Source organism: Aspergillus chevalieri, chromosome 7 (assembly GCF_016861735.1).
Source record: "Aspergillus chevalieri M1 DNA, chromosome 7, nearly complete sequence".
NCBI lineage: Eukaryota > Fungi > Ascomycota > Eurotiomycetes > Eurotiales > Aspergillaceae > Aspergillus > Aspergillus chevalieri.
The window spans coordinates 482,046-498,679 of record NC_057368.1 but is presented as its reverse complement, the minus strand read 5'-3'; the positions used below and the strand labels follow the sequence as shown (position 1 = coordinate 498,679).

The 16,634-nt window shown below is 46.9% G+C and overlaps 5 protein-coding genes across 5 annotated transcripts; 2 read left to right on the top strand and 3 right to left on the bottom strand.

Annotated features, from left to right (window-relative positions):
* Window positions 1–601: 601 nt before the first annotated feature.
* ACHE_70163S (putative oxidoreductase, 2OG-Fe(II) oxygenase family) lies at window positions 602–1,565 on the bottom strand (the record flags this gene model as incomplete). Its single annotated transcript, XM_043282466.1, has 2 exons — window positions 602–1,306; window positions 1,359–1,565. The coding sequence occupies 2 exons, from the start codon at window positions 1,563–1,565 to the stop codon at window positions 602–604; spliced, it is 912 nt and encodes a 303-aa protein (XP_043139842.1).
* Window positions 1,566–4,203: 2,638 nt separating this feature from the next.
* On the top strand, window positions 4,204–4,833 carry ACHE_70162A (uncharacterized protein; the record flags this gene model as incomplete). Its single annotated transcript, XM_043282465.1, has 1 exon — window positions 4,204–4,833. One exon carries the CDS (start codon window positions 4,204–4,206, stop codon window positions 4,831–4,833), a length of 630 nt encoding a protein of 209 aa, XP_043139841.1.
* Window positions 4,834–11,982: 7,149 nt separating this feature from the next.
* ACHE_70161S (uncharacterized protein) lies at window positions 11,983–12,657 on the bottom strand (the record flags this gene model as incomplete). Its single annotated transcript, XM_043282463.1, has 1 exon — window positions 11,983–12,657. One exon carries the CDS (start codon window positions 12,655–12,657, stop codon window positions 11,983–11,985), a length of 675 nt encoding a protein of 224 aa, XP_043139840.1.
* A 534-nt stretch (window positions 12,658–13,191) lies between these two features.
* On the bottom strand, window positions 13,192–14,562 carry ACHE_70160S (uncharacterized protein; the record flags this gene model as incomplete). Its single annotated transcript, XM_043282462.1, has 1 exon — window positions 13,192–14,562. The coding sequence occupies one exon, from the start codon at window positions 14,560–14,562 to the stop codon at window positions 13,192–13,194; it is 1,371 nt and encodes a 456-aa protein (XP_043139839.1).
* A 431-nt stretch (window positions 14,563–14,993) lies between these two features.
* Window positions 14,994–16,343, top strand: ACHE_70159A (uncharacterized protein; the record flags this gene model as incomplete). Its single annotated transcript, XM_043282461.1, has 1 exon — window positions 14,994–16,343. One exon carries the CDS (start codon window positions 14,994–14,996, stop codon window positions 16,341–16,343), a length of 1,350 nt encoding a protein of 449 aa, XP_043139838.1.
* Between the last annotated feature and the right edge of the window lie 291 nt (window positions 16,344–16,634).

The window sequence follows — 16,634 nt, the reverse complement described above, 5'->3', positions numbered from 1 at the left end:
GCTCTAGAGCTTTTCATTCGAGTGGGAGAATTCTCTGTCGAAAAGGGCATCTGGCACCGGAGCATACTGAGGTGTTTTTATACACACAATTTTTCTTTCGTCAAACAATTCTTCTACCCTCTCCACGAAGTGCCTCCGAGGGAAGTGACAGAGGAAGCTTTGATCGGACTTCCAGCAGCATCTACTGAACCATCCCTCCTAGAAGAGTGGACTGACAAAGGACTTGCCAACGCAGCATTGTGGTGCGCTATTTACTCCGGGCTCTGGAAAAGCCCGGCCTCTTAAAATACTGTCTTGCTCCAGCATTGACCTGGGCAGGTCTGATCCGTATGAAGGGGGCTCAGGCAGGTCAGAATCAACAAAACATTCCCCATACAAGCATTAGAGAACATATTCAAGCATGAATTATGAACAATATTTCTCCGAGGATATACCACTAAAGAGAGACAAAGGCCAAGCCAGTGATGCTGGCAGTGACAATCAGACCAGCAATCAATCACAGCATCATTGAAAAGATATTATCATGTAAGGATACCACTGTCCAATGTCAAGGAGAAGGAAAGTTGCATAGGTGTAATTGTTCAGTGACTCCATGGTCAGTTTATGCCAATCTTCGACTCTGCTGCTCCGTTCCCATAAATTTATCAAAGTCAATTTCTTTGTGCAAAGCAACCCTATTTCCCAGGGCTCTTCGTTTGATCCAGTCTTTACTGTTTATATCTTCCTCAACCACTCCTTCCGGCAACGGTGGGATACAAGTACTCCCGTCGAGCCTCTTGAGTTTCACCTCATCTTCCGGTCGAGCAAAATAGACAAGGCTATATCTTGTTGAATTGGTCTGGGCTCCCGGGGGTGACACAACACGATGGATGTTGGAGCGCAGCAGGCCATTGGTGAATTTTACCATGGCATCGCCTAGGTTGATGATGGCGTGTCCAGGCAGTGGTCTAACATAGCACCATTCTGCACCCTGTCCCGGTGGTAGCACTTGCAGCCCACCTACTCGATTGAAGAGGATGGTAACACTACCGAAGTCTGTGTGCTCGCCCAGTGCAGTCTGTTTATCGTCCTTTGGCTGTGGAGGTGCTTTTATGAACCGTACTTGATCACCGCTGACCCCGCGGAGACGATGGAGATTCGTCAGTGTCGAGGAAGGTAGTTGGGGATGCTGGTTCAAAATTCTGAGCACTATGCCAACAATCGAGTGGGCATTCTCTATGAATGACTTCAATGTGGCTCGTTCTCGATGTATCACATCTGGTGCAGGGAGGGGAGTTGAGACTCCAACGATGTCGTCCTTGGATACCTACAAACAAAAATGTTACTGTCTGTCATGGAGGAAGGATGAGGAAACTGACATTATAGAACTCATTTCTGTCCAGATTCCCTTTTTTATCCACAACAGAAGCTCCCTGGGCTTTGTAACCAAAGTATGAGCCTTCCTTGCTGAAGTCGTATCTTTGCTTCTCCTCCAGACTTAAATCGAATAGTTCCTGTTCGATGGCGAAGAGCCTATCTGCATTCTTGAGAATATTGTTGCCGGTGTGAGTGCCATGAAGGTCCATATAAAAAAACCCAATTTCTTCACACGCATTGCACAACCTCTTTACTTCAGTCTCGTCGTGACACAATAACTTTTCCAGTGATAGACGGAGGAGGGGAGCTGTCTGTACGCCTTCAGGGAAGGCAGGCGTGCCCTCGAAGTTGTCTGTATAATCCATGCGAATAGAATGCAAGATGTGACCACTTCAGATCAAAGGCCCCGGATCAATAGCAAGGCATTGTCACAATCAGTGCTTCTTGACACTCAAATATCAAAATGCGGAGAGGAAAGAAGATCCGCGTTCACAACGTCATTAAGAAAAGATGCCGAGGTTGTAAAAATATAAACCCCGAGTTCAGTAAAGACCCTAAATATCTTTCCATGAATGCGGGGTAATTACAGGTAAATCTAGCTAAAAGACTTGTTCACAATAACAGGCTATCCAGAAATGAAGCGGTTATAGTTTATAAGTGCTCCTCTTTGTTAATACGTAATTTATCACCGAGAGGTGCATATCAGCGAGAGGCGCGGCCGGGGGCGTCCCATATTAATTACTCTGTATATCTACATAGTATCCTCTCCTTGTTGAAGCATGACAATCTACTAAATCTATTGCTATCAAAGGGGGCATTTTAATCTATTATCGCCCTCTTGGTTGCAATTACTGCACCGTGCAGGCCGCCGTGATCTTGACGATGGCTCTTCTTGCACCTCGCTTTCTCTCAATCTTCGCAGTCCCTCATCACCAGTTAAGTTCCCTTCATCTTGAATAAAAGTTCGTGTCAGCCTTTTCTTTTCTTTCCGATGCTCATTTTGATGTGTGAAGCTGATGGAGTTCTCGTTTTAATAGAACAGCATCCTGCATGGCAACTTCTGTGCCCTTCATGAACTTTTCGAGCATCTGCTCCGCAACGACTGAATATAGAGACTGATCCTGAAAATCTTGAATCTGCTTTTTCTCCTAATCCAGCTGATAAAGATTCGCTGGTTTCCTCCCTAAATAGAAGGGGTTGCTGCTTGAAGAAGATGGTGGTGTTGGTGTCTTCACCTTGATGCGGAGTTTTGTTGAATGGAATAAGACCAGCAGCTGCAGATCCACTCAATATTTTGACTTTCGAGAATGCGCGGCCATGGATGCTGATGTAGATAGATATGAATGCATTTTTGTCAACGGCATGAATTGAGGGCAGGGCTCGCCAGGTCGCCAAGTAGCGCTCGCCAGGTGGCATCACAGGTAATTACTGGTAATGACTGGTAGCGAGATGGTAGGCTACTAAGCGCGGGGTTCAATCAAGGTCGCCAGGTCGGTGATTCGACTGCTCTTGAGCTCGCCAGGTGCGACAGCTTTATATGCGTTGTGCGTTACCAGAGCCTACCAGATGCTACCGGTGATTCTAGTGATATCCGAATGACATTGGTAGCGCAAGTAATATTACGACCTGTCGAACTACTGAATTTACATGTAAGAACAAAATTTCAAGTCCATACCATGTTAGAACTAGACCTGTATCATATATGTATATAAAGGGGTCTCTTGGCTCAGGACACCAATAAATAATACAACTCCTTTACAATCACAACAACAATATGCAATCTAAGAACAACACCGGGTACGTTGCTAGTGTCTTCGTGTAATACACCATTTCTGAGCTGAACTGTTCATCGAAATGGGGCCACCTGTGATGAAATTCTCAGCCGGAGCTGAAGATTCGGGCTATGCAATCTGTACTCGTTTGACTCTTTTCCCAAAGACTCCCTTTAGTAGTTAGTTGATGGCCGCCAGATTGTATATAAATGAGAGTTACTTTTGATAGTTTTCTGAACCAGAGTTCTTCATCTATTCATTCCGAATAGTGCCTACAACGTTATTCTGAGCTACGGCGGTTAACCAAATTTCGATCAGACCCAAAATCGACAACACACAATCCACATCCCTCACCGTTTCCCCCACCGGCCACTGCCAAGCGCCAAGTTAAGCATCCTCAACAGATATACATCTTTATTATCCCCGCGCGTAACACTATCATGGTTGTTGAGCTCGACACTATTCTCGCTGAACTACACACCAAATATGACATTCCATGGCCGCTTCCCATATTGATCTCCATGACAACTTCCAGCGGGAAAGAATCTTTGCCGAGGATGAGGATCCCTCTATATACTGCTCTGAAGGAGAGGACATTCACCGTTTCAAGAAATGGGCTCTGAATTTTAGAACAATCCGGCATCTGCCAATGGTAGGGCCCGCGGACGTCATCCTCTATCTTCCTTATAATTCCAGAGACAATATCCAACGAGCACTGAAACAATTTCCGAAACACCAACATCCAAGAATCCAATATATTGATTTGGATAGTCCACATATGGCAGAGCACCGGAAAAAGGCCATTAAAAACAAAAGGTTGATCTATTGGCGACCTAAGTCTTGGATGGTCAGCGAGGACTGCTTAGTGCCACCAGAACTCTCATACAGGTTGAATGATAAGCGGTTTCTCACTCACCCGGAGATTCCCACACCATCATTGACAATTATTTCATTACTACATGAAGATCAGCGATGCACCCTGATCGGCCATCAACTGCCTTTTGTGGTTAAATTCTGTCGGTGTAGCTCAGGACAAGGCACGTATATCGTGACTAATGATGAAGAAAGACGATATATGTTTGATGCTGTCCGCCGGTACCGCGAGCGAGGAGGGACGGAGGTCGAACTATCTGAGTTCATCCATTCTAGAAGGCCACACTACGGCGTGAACTTCTTTGTTAGTGGCTATGATACTCCCCAACCATGCTTCCTTGGTGCCACAGAGCAGGTCGTCACCAAGAATGGTGTCTGGGTAGGTGTAATTATTGATTACCGGGTGCAAGAGGACCTCGAAAGACGTCTACAGCAGACCATCGCGGCCGTGGCACGTACATTACGAAAGTCCTCATATATGGGCTGGGTTGGCATCGATCTTATCTTTGACCTTAACGACCAGCCTCTGGTAGTGGATCTGAATGCTCGTATAGCTGCGGGGATTGGTGTTGTTCTTTTCTCTAGACACTTTTTGTCTATGGGTTTTCCGTTTGCTCAGATGGAAACGGTATCATTTTGCGGGCCTGCTTCAGTACCTTACGATGCGATGTCTGCCGAGATTGAGTCTGGCCAGGTGATTGTAACTCTCTCAGCGGAAGTCACAGAGACCGAGTCTGTAGCCTCGGTAGTCTTTGGCGGTCGTACTCGAGAAGATTTGCACACGGTAGGGGACTGGATTCGGGACGTGTTACCAGCCTGTTTTAAGACTTAACTGGAGTCAAAATATGTAACTTAGTTCCTCAATCGTTTTTCTCATGTATTTGGATTACAACAGTAAATATGAGATTGATCAGAGTAGTTTCACTGTGTTTTACCATTCGTTCCATAGCAATATAACTAAACAAAGTCAGTGTGCCACTTAGACGCTTAGAAGGTCTACAAATCCTTCCTGATGTACGAATCCCAGAGCTGCCATCCCTTTCAGTGATGAGTTGTCTTGGAATTGAGGGAAGAAACTGGCTCATCTTTATTTTCCAATGATACCTTGACCCTCAGGCTCTGATTCTCTATCAGTGGCCTGTCTCTGATCTGTAGTAAGTTGACTGGCCATTTCAATGCCCTTGTCGATCAGAAGGAGGGGCTTAAAGGATCATACACACTATTTATCTAGTTCCTCTTCGTCAAGAGTCAGTTCTGCCTCATTCTAGTACTTCGTATCGCAAACTTTAGGCATTGCGTTCCTACCTGGTCGACAGGCGTCCTACCCTGCATTGTAGGATGTTACATAAATAACCGATATTACGAATCGGAATAAGCGAGATATACATCACAAGACAGCCTGAACGTGGTTAACTTAGCAAGAATTGTGCAAATGCGAATAGGGATGTAGACATGTCGCAGTCTACCCTCCAGAGCTCGCTAGATCGATCCAATATTCATCCGATCTTCTCTACTTTCATCAATGTCCTCTGGGCATATAATCGTATTATGTTTGACGGATATTAGTAAATCCTATCCCCAACAGTCCCTTGAGCAACATTGAAGATTGGCCGCCTTCCAAAAATACAATGCCGTAAGGCAACGTTAATATCTGCTCAATAGTAGTATATATTATTATAGTCAGCCCTTTGGCACGGGAGTCTTAGCCATCTTCATTTATGCCTCAGGCTGCTCCAGGCCGACCCCTTCAACTGAAAGCACCGGGCTTTTTGGCTGCAAAGCCACGAACGAATCTTCGTCCATCATAGATATCTGGGGCCTATTATTCTGGCAATATCACTCCATGAAGATGCTGAAGATGGAAAGAACAAAGCCTGATCAGATCAAATGCTTCCAGATCTGATAGTAGCAATAGGCAGTTTATGAATTGAGGCTGTATGCCACGTTGCATGGCTCTGCTCACCCACTGATTACCCCAATACTCACCCTTGACTTTCAAGTAGGGCTGCGACATGCTCTTCACTCACAATCAGTGACAAAACAAAACAAAAACATACAACAGCCGGGATTCGCTGGTGGTCACCCACCCAACTACTAACCGGCCGGCGTGTGGCTTAAGTACGGCTGAGCGGACGGGAAGCCCTGTTTTCCACACCCTATGGTCGTATGTACTGATAAATTAATTAGTATTAACTAAGATGGCTCCCAGTTAGAGGTGATGTCGCTTTTCAGTCGCGCGACCAGGGGTGAGTCTGGGTGAGTGCACTATAGAGAGGGTGAGCCATCACCCAACTTCGTGCCGCGCCGCGCAATCTCAATCCTCTGAAATTCTTCCAATCTAATGGCATGCTAAAGCGACTAATTATTGGCTGTCCTCTTCCAACTTCAGAACACCGATCCATCTTGGCATCTGCACATAACCACAAACAAATCTTCCCTTAACAGGTGATCCAGCACAAGAACAATGAACTTTTTCAATTCTGTCAAGCTGCCAGCCCACTATCTAGACATGACACGTGATTCGCACGAGATTTTCCCCACACTGACCTTGACCCTGTTGCAGCTCTTTGAGCTGCGTCTTGTCCCTGTATTTGTAGATAGGGAAGCAGAGCAATGAACCCAGCACTGTTTCAATATCAAATTAAAATAACAGAATGATCGATTTAGGGCAGGTTCCACGAGTGTAGAGTAGGAAGCGCCAAAGGAAAGAGCAAATGGGTCATGGATTCTCAATAGGTATATGGTTGGCTTGGCTGGAGTTACTAGTACGGGTGTGGAATAGTACGAACAGGCTGCCCTCGCTTAGGCTCTGTCACGGGCTCGAAATAGTATATAATAACGAAATGATATTCCTATCTAAACTATTGTAGTCATCGGCGAGAATATCGAATCTGGGGAAGAAAAAAGGAAGAGGAATTCTATCTACAGGAAAAGGGCTTTTATATCTGTGCTGTGTGCCCTCGCTAAATGCTTCTCTTTGTTTGCTTGGACGGCATTGTTCGTCGATATCAGCCACTGAGATATTGAGCCATCACACCTATCTCCTTTATGTCACGGGCTCGGAATAGTAGATAATAACGAACTGAATTCCTATCTAAACTATTGTAGCCATCGACGAGAATATCGAATCTGGAGAAGAAAGAAGAAGAGGAAATCTATCCAGGTCATGAAGAGGTTTTAAGAGGATTGTTGGCGACATGACTGGATGGTGTTTGTGATGTATCATCCATTGCCGTAGTGTTGAACCACCATGTGAGCTATCATATGTGAGCCGTCACATAACCCCCTTCTTAGGCAGAGTCTGTCCCCAGACTCTGTGTGGGCATGTTATCATCAGGATGGTCCTCAATCTCATCAACTCCTTCCTCCCAGGCCTTGAGCCATTCCTGCAGTCGACATGGTGGTCCTGGGCGATCAGGGTACTTCTGATGGTAGTCACGTATTCGATGTGGAGATCCTTTGAAGTTGGTGGCTGGATACCAAGTTCGGTCCTCATCAAATCCTATCCATTTTACCTGGTACTGCAACCGACGCCGACATAGGCGTGAGGCAAGCACCTCTTCCACTTCCCATTCCTGTTCATCAGCCACCACAATCGGTTCTGGAGGCTCGGTCATCTGCCCGGGCAAGGGATCATTGGCTGCCCGTCGGAGCTTGTCTGGTGAAAACACAGGGTGTATCTTCATTGAGTCAGGGAGCTCTAATCGATAGGAGTTACCCACCCGTTCGAGTATTGGGAAGGGTCCAGCCATCTGGCTATCAAGCTTCTTGTTTGGTCGGTCAGTCTGGTAATGGCGAAGGGAGAGCCACACCTTATCGCCTATGTCAAAGTCAACAGGGCGACGTCGTCGGTCTGCTTGTTTTCTCTGTTGGTCCTGTGCATGCTTAATCTGTTCCGCCACTGCAGTCCATATATTCTTCATTTTCTTGGCAGTGCCTTGAGCTCGTTGTCGACTAATCTTCTCATCTCTGGGAGGGGATCCTTCAATCGATATCCAATCAAATGAGGTCCGAGGCTCATATCCACAATCAACAAGGAATGGTGATGCTTCAGTCGTTTCAGATGGTAATGTTGCTGCAGCAAAGTCGATCATTGGCAGCAAATCAGACCAGTTATCTTGGTAGCGGTTGATGAAGGGTCTCAGTCTGTTGACAATATGCTGATTCACAATTTCTGTCTGTCCATCTGTCTGAGCATGGTAGGCTGTTGATAGCTTCAGCTGAACTCCAAGGATTCGGCAGAGTTCATCCCAGAATGCTGACACAAATTGGGGTCCACGGTCTGATACGATAGTTGATGGAGGCCCCCTATGCCGGTAAACATGTTTGATGAACATGCGTGCAACATCTTCAGAGGTGGCAGTCTTCTTGCAGGGAATGCTGATGGGTCTCTTGCTAAATCGATCCACTATCACTAGTGCAGCGTCATATCCATTCTTGTCAACTGGAAAGGAACGGAAGTCCATAGATATATGTTGCCAGGGGCGCTCAGCAATGGGTAAAGGTTGAAGAAGCCCTGGAACATGATCTCGAGGGTTCTCAGCTCTCCGACATTTTGAGCAATTCCGTACATATCTTTCAGCATCTTGTCTCCAGGTTGGCCAGTAGTATCGTGCTCTGATGAGCTGTTGGGTTTTTGTTCTCCCTGGGTGTGCAGTTGATACTTGTGCATGCACTTCATCAAGCAGTCGGGTGCGGAGTTCAGGGTCATCATCAGGAACAAACAATCGGTTTCCTTTCAGTAGCAGGCCATCTTGGAGAGTCCAGTCATCCTTTCCCTCTTGAGCTTTCTTGTGATATCCTTCTGCTGTAGCAGAGTTGCGGTTGGCCTTGAGTATCTGATCCACTACCTGTAATGCTGGCTCCAGGTCATTCACCTGAATTGGTGCTTCAACAGTCTCTGGCTTCAGCAAGATCTGGTGACGGTACTCATCCTTCTTCTGGATATCTGTCACTGGTCGACTAAGGGCATCTGCAAGGGTATTCTCTCGTCCAGGTCGGTATCGAATCAGGAAATAGAATCGGGAGAGGAACTCAGCCCATCTGGCTTGCCGTGCAGTCAACTTCTTTGTTGTCATAAAGTATTCTAGTGCTCGATGATCTGTATAGATGTTGAAGCGTTCTCGGAGTTGCAGTCCTTCAAGTTCAGCACGCCATTCTTGCAGTGCGCGGATGATAGCTAACATTTCCTTGTCATGGATCTCATAGTTGCGCTCAGCATCAGACATGTTCTTTGAATAATAAGCAACTGGGTGCCAGAGGTCTCCATGCTTCTGGGAGAGTACTCCAGCCACCACTCCATCTGATGCATCAGTCTCCAGCTTCGTCTCTAATTCAGGGTGGTAGTGTCGCAGTATCGGGGCGTCAGTCAGATATTTTTTCAATTCCTCAAAAGCTTCCTGGCATACATTAGTCCAGGTGAATGGCACATCCTTCCTCGTCAGGTGGTTCAGTGGCTTAGCAATGCGGCTGTAGTTCTTGATGAATCTTCGATAGAAGTTACAGAACCCAAGGAATGATTGCACACCTCGAACAGTGGTTGGCACTGCCCAGTTGCAGATCACAGCAGTCTTCTCTGGGTCTACTTCAATGCCATCCGTTGTTAAAATAAATCCGAGATACTTTGTCCGAGTAACATGGAACTCGCACTTCTTGATACTAGCTTGGAGTCCTGCTGCGCGTAGCCGTTCAAGCACCTTCTTCACATGAAGCTCATGTTCAATAGCATTCTTTGAATAGATGAGCAGATCATCCACAAATGCAGTAACAAAATCATCCAAATAGTCCATCAAGGTGTCATTGATGAATCGCTGGAAGGCAGCTGGTCCATTGGTGAGTCCAAAAGGAACCACATGGTATTTGTAGGTCCCATAACGTGTACGAAAGGTGGTCAAATCTTCAGATTTAGGGTCAAGTCGAATTCGGTGAAATCCTTGTCGTATATCCAGTTTTGTAAAGATTTTTGCACCACTGGTTCTCTCCATCAACTCATCAACCAATGGGATGGGGTATCGATCTTTTCGGGTAATGGCATTCAACTTTCGATAGTCAACACAAAACCGTAGTCCACCCCCTGGCTTCTGTGCCATCAAGATAGGTGAGGCAAAAGGGGCTGCACTGGGTCCAATAAATCCCTTGTGGAGGTTGTCCACAATGTAGTCTCGTGCAGCCTCCAGTTCCTCTGCAGTCTGCTTATACAGGGGGCTATATCCCACTTCTGACTCTGCAGTCTTCCCTTTCTCCAGTTCAATCCGGTAGTCATTCGTCCGTTGAGGGGGCAGCTCATCAGAGGCGGCCTTGGAGAAAACATCTGCATATTCCTGGTACTGTCTGGGCAGTAGTTGCTGTACCAATTCCTGCTCATTGTGATCTTCCTTCTGGCGTTCCTTCTCGCGTTTTTCTTCAATGATGCGGTCAATTTCAGACAGACTGGCAATGAAGACCTCAGTGTCCTTTCTCTTCAGGTGTCTTTGGAATGGTGCTGCTCCAATTGCTGCGATATCAATTTGGATTGCTGATCGGTCTGTTGTCCTCCCTTGGGGCTTTGAATTGGTAGTGATGGTGCTAATCTCCTGACCCTGTAGGGCGCGTGACATCTTGGCCATGTCTGCGATATCAATTTGGATTGCTGATCGGTCTGTTGTCCTCCCTTGGGGCTTTGAATTGGTAGTGATGGTGCTAATCTCCTGACCCTGTAGGGCGCGTGACATCTTGGCCATGTCTGATCGCCGGTCTGCTTCCTCCTTCCGAGGAACTCGGTACTGTTCCTTCTGTTCTTCTTTCTCAATTCGTCGATCACGTCGCTCCATATCAGCCTGGTGGGTAGGGTCAGGCTTAGGACGCTGCAGGATCTGTTTTGGAGCCTCCAAATACTGCTTGCTCTGGATGTCATCCAAGCAGCTCCGTTGTTCTGGCCAAACCAGTTTTCTATGTTTCACATTCAACCAGACATCATGGCTGTCGAACCATTTCCGTCCAATGATCATGTCATGTTGGCCCAAGTCGGCAATCAGGAAGGGCTGGTTCAGGAATCGTCGTTTGCCCACAAGCAGGTGGCAAACAATAGCATCAGTGATGGTTGAGCCAGCTCGTCCATCATACCCTTTTGTGCCAATCGGTGTATTGAGTTGTCGGGTGGGGATTCCAAAGAATTTCACTAGTTCTGTCGCTCGTTGGGTGTCCATGAAGAGGTAACCATTTGCTCCAGTGTCGGCTAGGGTAGTCAGGGGGATACTGATTCCATTGTGAGCTACCTGACTATTCACATTGAATCCTTTCCCTCCAATAAGTTGGCTAAGATCCAATTCACCTAGGTCAACACCATCTAGCCCCAGGTTGGAGACTCTCTCCTGGGCTAGACTTTTCCCGCATCATCATTCTGTTCATTCTCAGGTGCTTTCTGCTCAAGTTCCTTCAGTTCAGGGGTTGGGGTTTTGGTGGAACAGTCGCGAGCAAGATGCCCATGTTCTTGGCAATGGAAGCAACGGCCTTCCTTCATCAATTGATCACGCTCAGCATTACCCATACGTGGGGTGGTAGAATTGGTGCTCTGAGATGGGGTCGGTTCTTTCTTGAAGGTGGTCCCAGTTCGACTAGTTCCCTTGCTCATATCCTTGTTGGGAGTGAACGTTCGATTCTTCTGAGCCCGGTGGTTGATAACTTCAAGTCGGCTTGCAGTCTGGGAGACAGCGCTAGAGAATTCCTGGAATGTTCCATCACCAATGCTACTGGAGATGCACAACTCCTGGAGCTTGGTCGTCAATTTGGTGTAAAGCTCATCCTTCCAGTCGTCTTCAGCGACGCCCGCTTCAGCTGCGAGGTAAAGGAACTCAGAGAAAAAGTCATGAAACTTGTCGCTGTTCTTCATGTATAACTGTCGAAATTGGTGCTTTGCAGTGGTAACACGGTTCGGATCATCATAGATGGTTTTCAGGTGATTGAGCATATCCTTTGAGTCGGTGTATGGGTTTATTGCATCATCTCACATGCGTGGAGTGATGTGTTTCCGAGCTTTACCATCACATCGACTAGCCACGTATGCTATACGAAGTTGGGAAGTGTCAAAGTGGTCTGCATTAGCAGTAAGCTTCTGAGACATCAGGAGCAGCCAGTCTTCAAATCGGGGCTCCTTTCCATCAGTAAGCATTGGGGGATCTGGGATCTTGGTGGATTTGCTGTTGATGGGCATTGGAGAGGCTCGACGGCCACTGGCACTGTCCATCACCAGTCGGGCAATTTGGCTCCCAAATGCGTCACGTTCAGCAGTCACATCAGTAAGTTGCTTCTTGATATCTTGGAGTTGTCCCTTCATCTCTTCTGTTTCACGGCGCAGAAGCGCAATTTCTCCATCCTTGGTTTGTCCTCGGAGCTCTTCTTCAGCAAGCCGGACCTTATGGTCATCAAGACTGTCATCATATCGTTGATGAGTTGCTTGGAGCTTCTCATACAACCATTCTGGCTCCTCAGAGGCATATTGCAAGAACTCCTCCAAGGTCATCATGCGTTGTTCTTCATTCTCATCTCCATCAATAAGGATGGGGTTCTGTCGGTTCTCTCGTTCAGTATTGGTATTCGCTTCATTTCGGTTGGTATCATCATTGTTCGTTTCGTTTCGGTTGGCTCTGGTAGAGGCAACGGTGTTTCTTGGGCGAGGCATGCCTGCTGGGTTCGTTGTATCGGTATCGGTATCTATCGGTCGGTCGGAGGGGCACACTACTATGGCTCTACGATCTCTGGATCGAACCAATGAAGTAGATGTGTGAAAAGAAAAAGGCGAGATTCGATATTATGTCACGGGCTCGGAATAGTAGATAATAACGAACTGAATTCCTATCTAAACTATTGTAGCCATCGACGAGAATATCGAATCTGGAGAAGAAAGAAGAAGAGGAAATCTATCCAGGTCATGAAGAGGTTTTAAGAGGATTGTTGGCGACATGACTGGATGGTGTTTGTGATGTATCATCCATTGCCGTAGTGTTGAACCACCATGTGAGCTATCATATGTGAGCCGTCACACTTTAGCTTCATGGGATAGCCGTTCTATATTCCCTTGGACTAGATATCCTCTGATTCTAGTTTGGAGACTATGTAAAATTTCATGACGTTTGGAACTAGTTATCATTGGTTGAAGTAAATATGATCATTCCATAGTGTAGTGCGAGCTTTATGGTATAAATGCATTAGGTGTCTATCCGATATATTCTGTGTAAGTATTCCACTCTCCATCTACTGTCAATGCCTCAAAGTCCAGCTCATTCACACAAACCAGGGCATCAATATCTCCCGCCTCCGTGTGAGGTAGAAAGTATACATCACTTCTCAGAGGGATGAAATTCGGCCGTCGGATGAGCGATGGCTTTCCAAGAGTCCCGAACTCTTCACGACAGAGATTCACGTGTGCCCATGACGAAGACCCAACATCGGTATCCGGGTTGAATTTACCTCCAAAGACGATGGTTGACTTATCCGGCTCGTTGGCAATGAGAGTGGTCCAGCTTCGCACGGTGTACTCATTGTTGACATCGTTAACGCTTTCCCGCAAAACTGATGCAACAGCGGCCAGTGGCAAAGTCTCCAGCTCTTGGAATGTCAAATATGAGGTCGCTATTTGTACCATATGGCCCATATACTCCTTGGGCACTCCTAGTGCTCGCCGGCAGTCAACAGCACGGCAGAATTTGGAGATGGTAGTCGGAGACCGTCGACGATGTTGTCTTGCAGTGATGATGCGCTGCCAGCAAAATGCGCTGAGTGCATCATTGGTAGAGATGAAGGAAACTGCACTGTTGTGCTCTGAAGGTTTTGAGGCCAGCGCCTTCAGTCGGGCTTGACTCGCGGACGAGAAGCGAAAGTTACACCATCGATAGGGAGAATCAGGCTCAACAAGAGCGGTTTGCTTCTCCCCTGGTTTGGCACGGCGTAGGTGACTATGATCCCGTAATGGTTCAGTGGATTTTAGAAGTGGGATCATATTCCTGCGATCCCGGTTGCCCTGCTCAATCGCTAACGGTGGGATTTCCTCTCCACGCATGAGCGTAGCGAGAAGTCGCAGCACTTGCTCGATTCCACTCATGTCTATCATGTTGTGCTGAGCAGCGCAGTCAAGGAGAAGACCTCCCTTGATAAAATTCGCTTGTATGGCTACCACTGGTGCCGGGTCAGAGTCTGTCTCCTCATAGCTCGCTGGAAAAGCCTTTCGTGGACAGAGAATATCACCACCCAGCATTGTAACTGGGCCTTTAGCTTTGACGAGTTCATCATGGGAAGGACAGACATCAGAACAGTCTTTGAACCGCACAATTGTGTTTGGTGAAGTCCATAGGGAACAAGGGACGGCCTTGAAATGACCAGAGTTGCCAGGGCCTCTACCTTGGTTGATGACTTTGCCAGCCAACAATGGAATGGCTGTGGTGAGTTTTAATGCTGCTGCTTGCAGCTTGTTGGCGATTTCGTCTCTAGGTGACGAGTCTTCGATTGGAAAGGACAGACAGAGATGACTGTAACTCTTCAGGAGAGGCAGTTGTCCGATCACGTCTTGGTACCGGGAGAAGTCACACATGATGGCTTGAACATGTAATTAGAGACCCGAAATTAGAGAAATTTGAGCATTATGGAACGATATTCTACTACAATCAAATATTAGAATAAGGGGTGCAAGGCTTACCGGCCGGACTGTATGATTTTGCTCCGTCAGATACTCCGAAATCCTTGGTTGTTGGAAATTGAAGGAAATCCGAACAGAAACCCCGAACCGAAAGTCCGCCAAATGCTATAATTGGATACAGCATGATGAGCATCTACTGAGACAATATCAGACATAACCACGTCGATGCTGACAATATGCACGGTTAACTTTGGTTGCTGGTACCTGCTTCATGACAAACACGTTGAATAGTCAGGGATCGAGTATAAAAAGAGCCATGTGGTGTTGATCGATGCCGCATTCGAAATTCATCTCGACGAATATTCTTCACAGAATTTTCTGCAACCATGAAGTCTCTTGCAGCCTTCAGTTCCCTGGCCACCCTTACCTTGGCAGCATCCCAATTTGACACTTCCTCCTATAACCCAAGCGATATCATCACTCGCGATGTGGCCGTCATTGGAGGTGGTTCATCAGGCACATTCGGTGCGTTCAAACTGAAGGATAGGGGCAAATCAGTCGTTGTCATCGAGAGTCAAGGACAGCTGGGAGGCCATATTGAGACCTATACCGATCCTGCGACTGGCGCAACGCTGGACTATGGCGTCCACGAGTTCTGGAACATTTCGCTTGTCACCGACTTTTTCGCCCGATTCAATGTGCCCATTGAGGACTTTGTCTTCCCTTCCGAACCTGCCATCTACGCCGATTTCAAGACCGGTCAGGTGCTCTCCAACTTCACTGTGGGATCCAATTTCACTGCGTATATTGAGCAGTTGGACAGATACCCGGATCTGGCTTACGGATGGGATCTGACATATCCAGTCGCTGACGATCTCCTTCTGCCGTTTGGAGACTTCATCACGAAATACGGTCTTGAGGCCGAAGCATACAACATGTTCACCCTCCTCCCTGGCGTTGGCAACATCCTGGAGCAGTCGACCGTGAATATCTTCAAGGGCATCACCAAGATCCTATTCGACTCGGAGGCTGGATCTTCAATTGCTGTGACCAACACCAACAATCAACTCTTGTACGAGAAAGCGCAGGCGGCGCTGGGTACTGATGCTTTGCTCAACTCGACCGTCATCAACGCTCAACGGCCGACGGACAATTCCAACTGCACACTGGTCGTCATGACGCCCACCGGCAACAAGTTGATTGTGGCCAAGCATATCTTGGTTACTATTCCTCTTCTGCTTGACAATATGCAGTCATTTGGGCTGGACTCGGATGAATCCAGTCTCTTCCAGCAGTTCAACTACACGGCATGGTACCCGGGCCTCATTCGCAACACCGGGTTGTCCTTTAGCAACAGATACCTCAATGTCGGGGCCAACACTCTCTACAACATTCCCGAACTTCCTGGAATCTATACCCTCATTCCCACCAAGGAGGACGGAGTCTTCCTGTACTGGTACGGAGCACAGAATGCGCTGACAGAATCAGAGGTCAAGGACAGCATCACGTCCAGCATCAAAGCATTGGGGGGTGTGGCCCCTGAATTTATGGTGTTTGGCAATCACACTCCCTACGAACTGGTTGTGCCTGTGGATGCGATCAAGAATGGATTCTACAAGGACTTGAATGCTCTCCAGGGATACCGTAACACCTGGTATACTGGAGGGCTCTTTGTTGGTGCTTCTGGGCCGCTTTGGAACTTTACTAACACACTGGTTGGCCAGATGACTGCTTGATGACAACTGTAAAGTCCTCGTGTTTTGAGTGATTTATGTATTGATTTGAATTTCTTTCTTTCCTTTCCTTTTCTTTTCTTTTCAAAAAAAAAAAAGAATAAATTGCATAAAGTGTTGTTTTGAAGCTCTTACTCTCAACCTCGGTGTAGTTAATCGTGTTACCAAAATAGAGAATAAATATTTTTTTGAAAGATTCCATGACTTCCTGAACCACGGGCAATTATTGAAGAAATCCACTAAAATCTTACTCTTGGCCCGTCGTTTTAATGTTAGTTTGACTATAGAACGCCC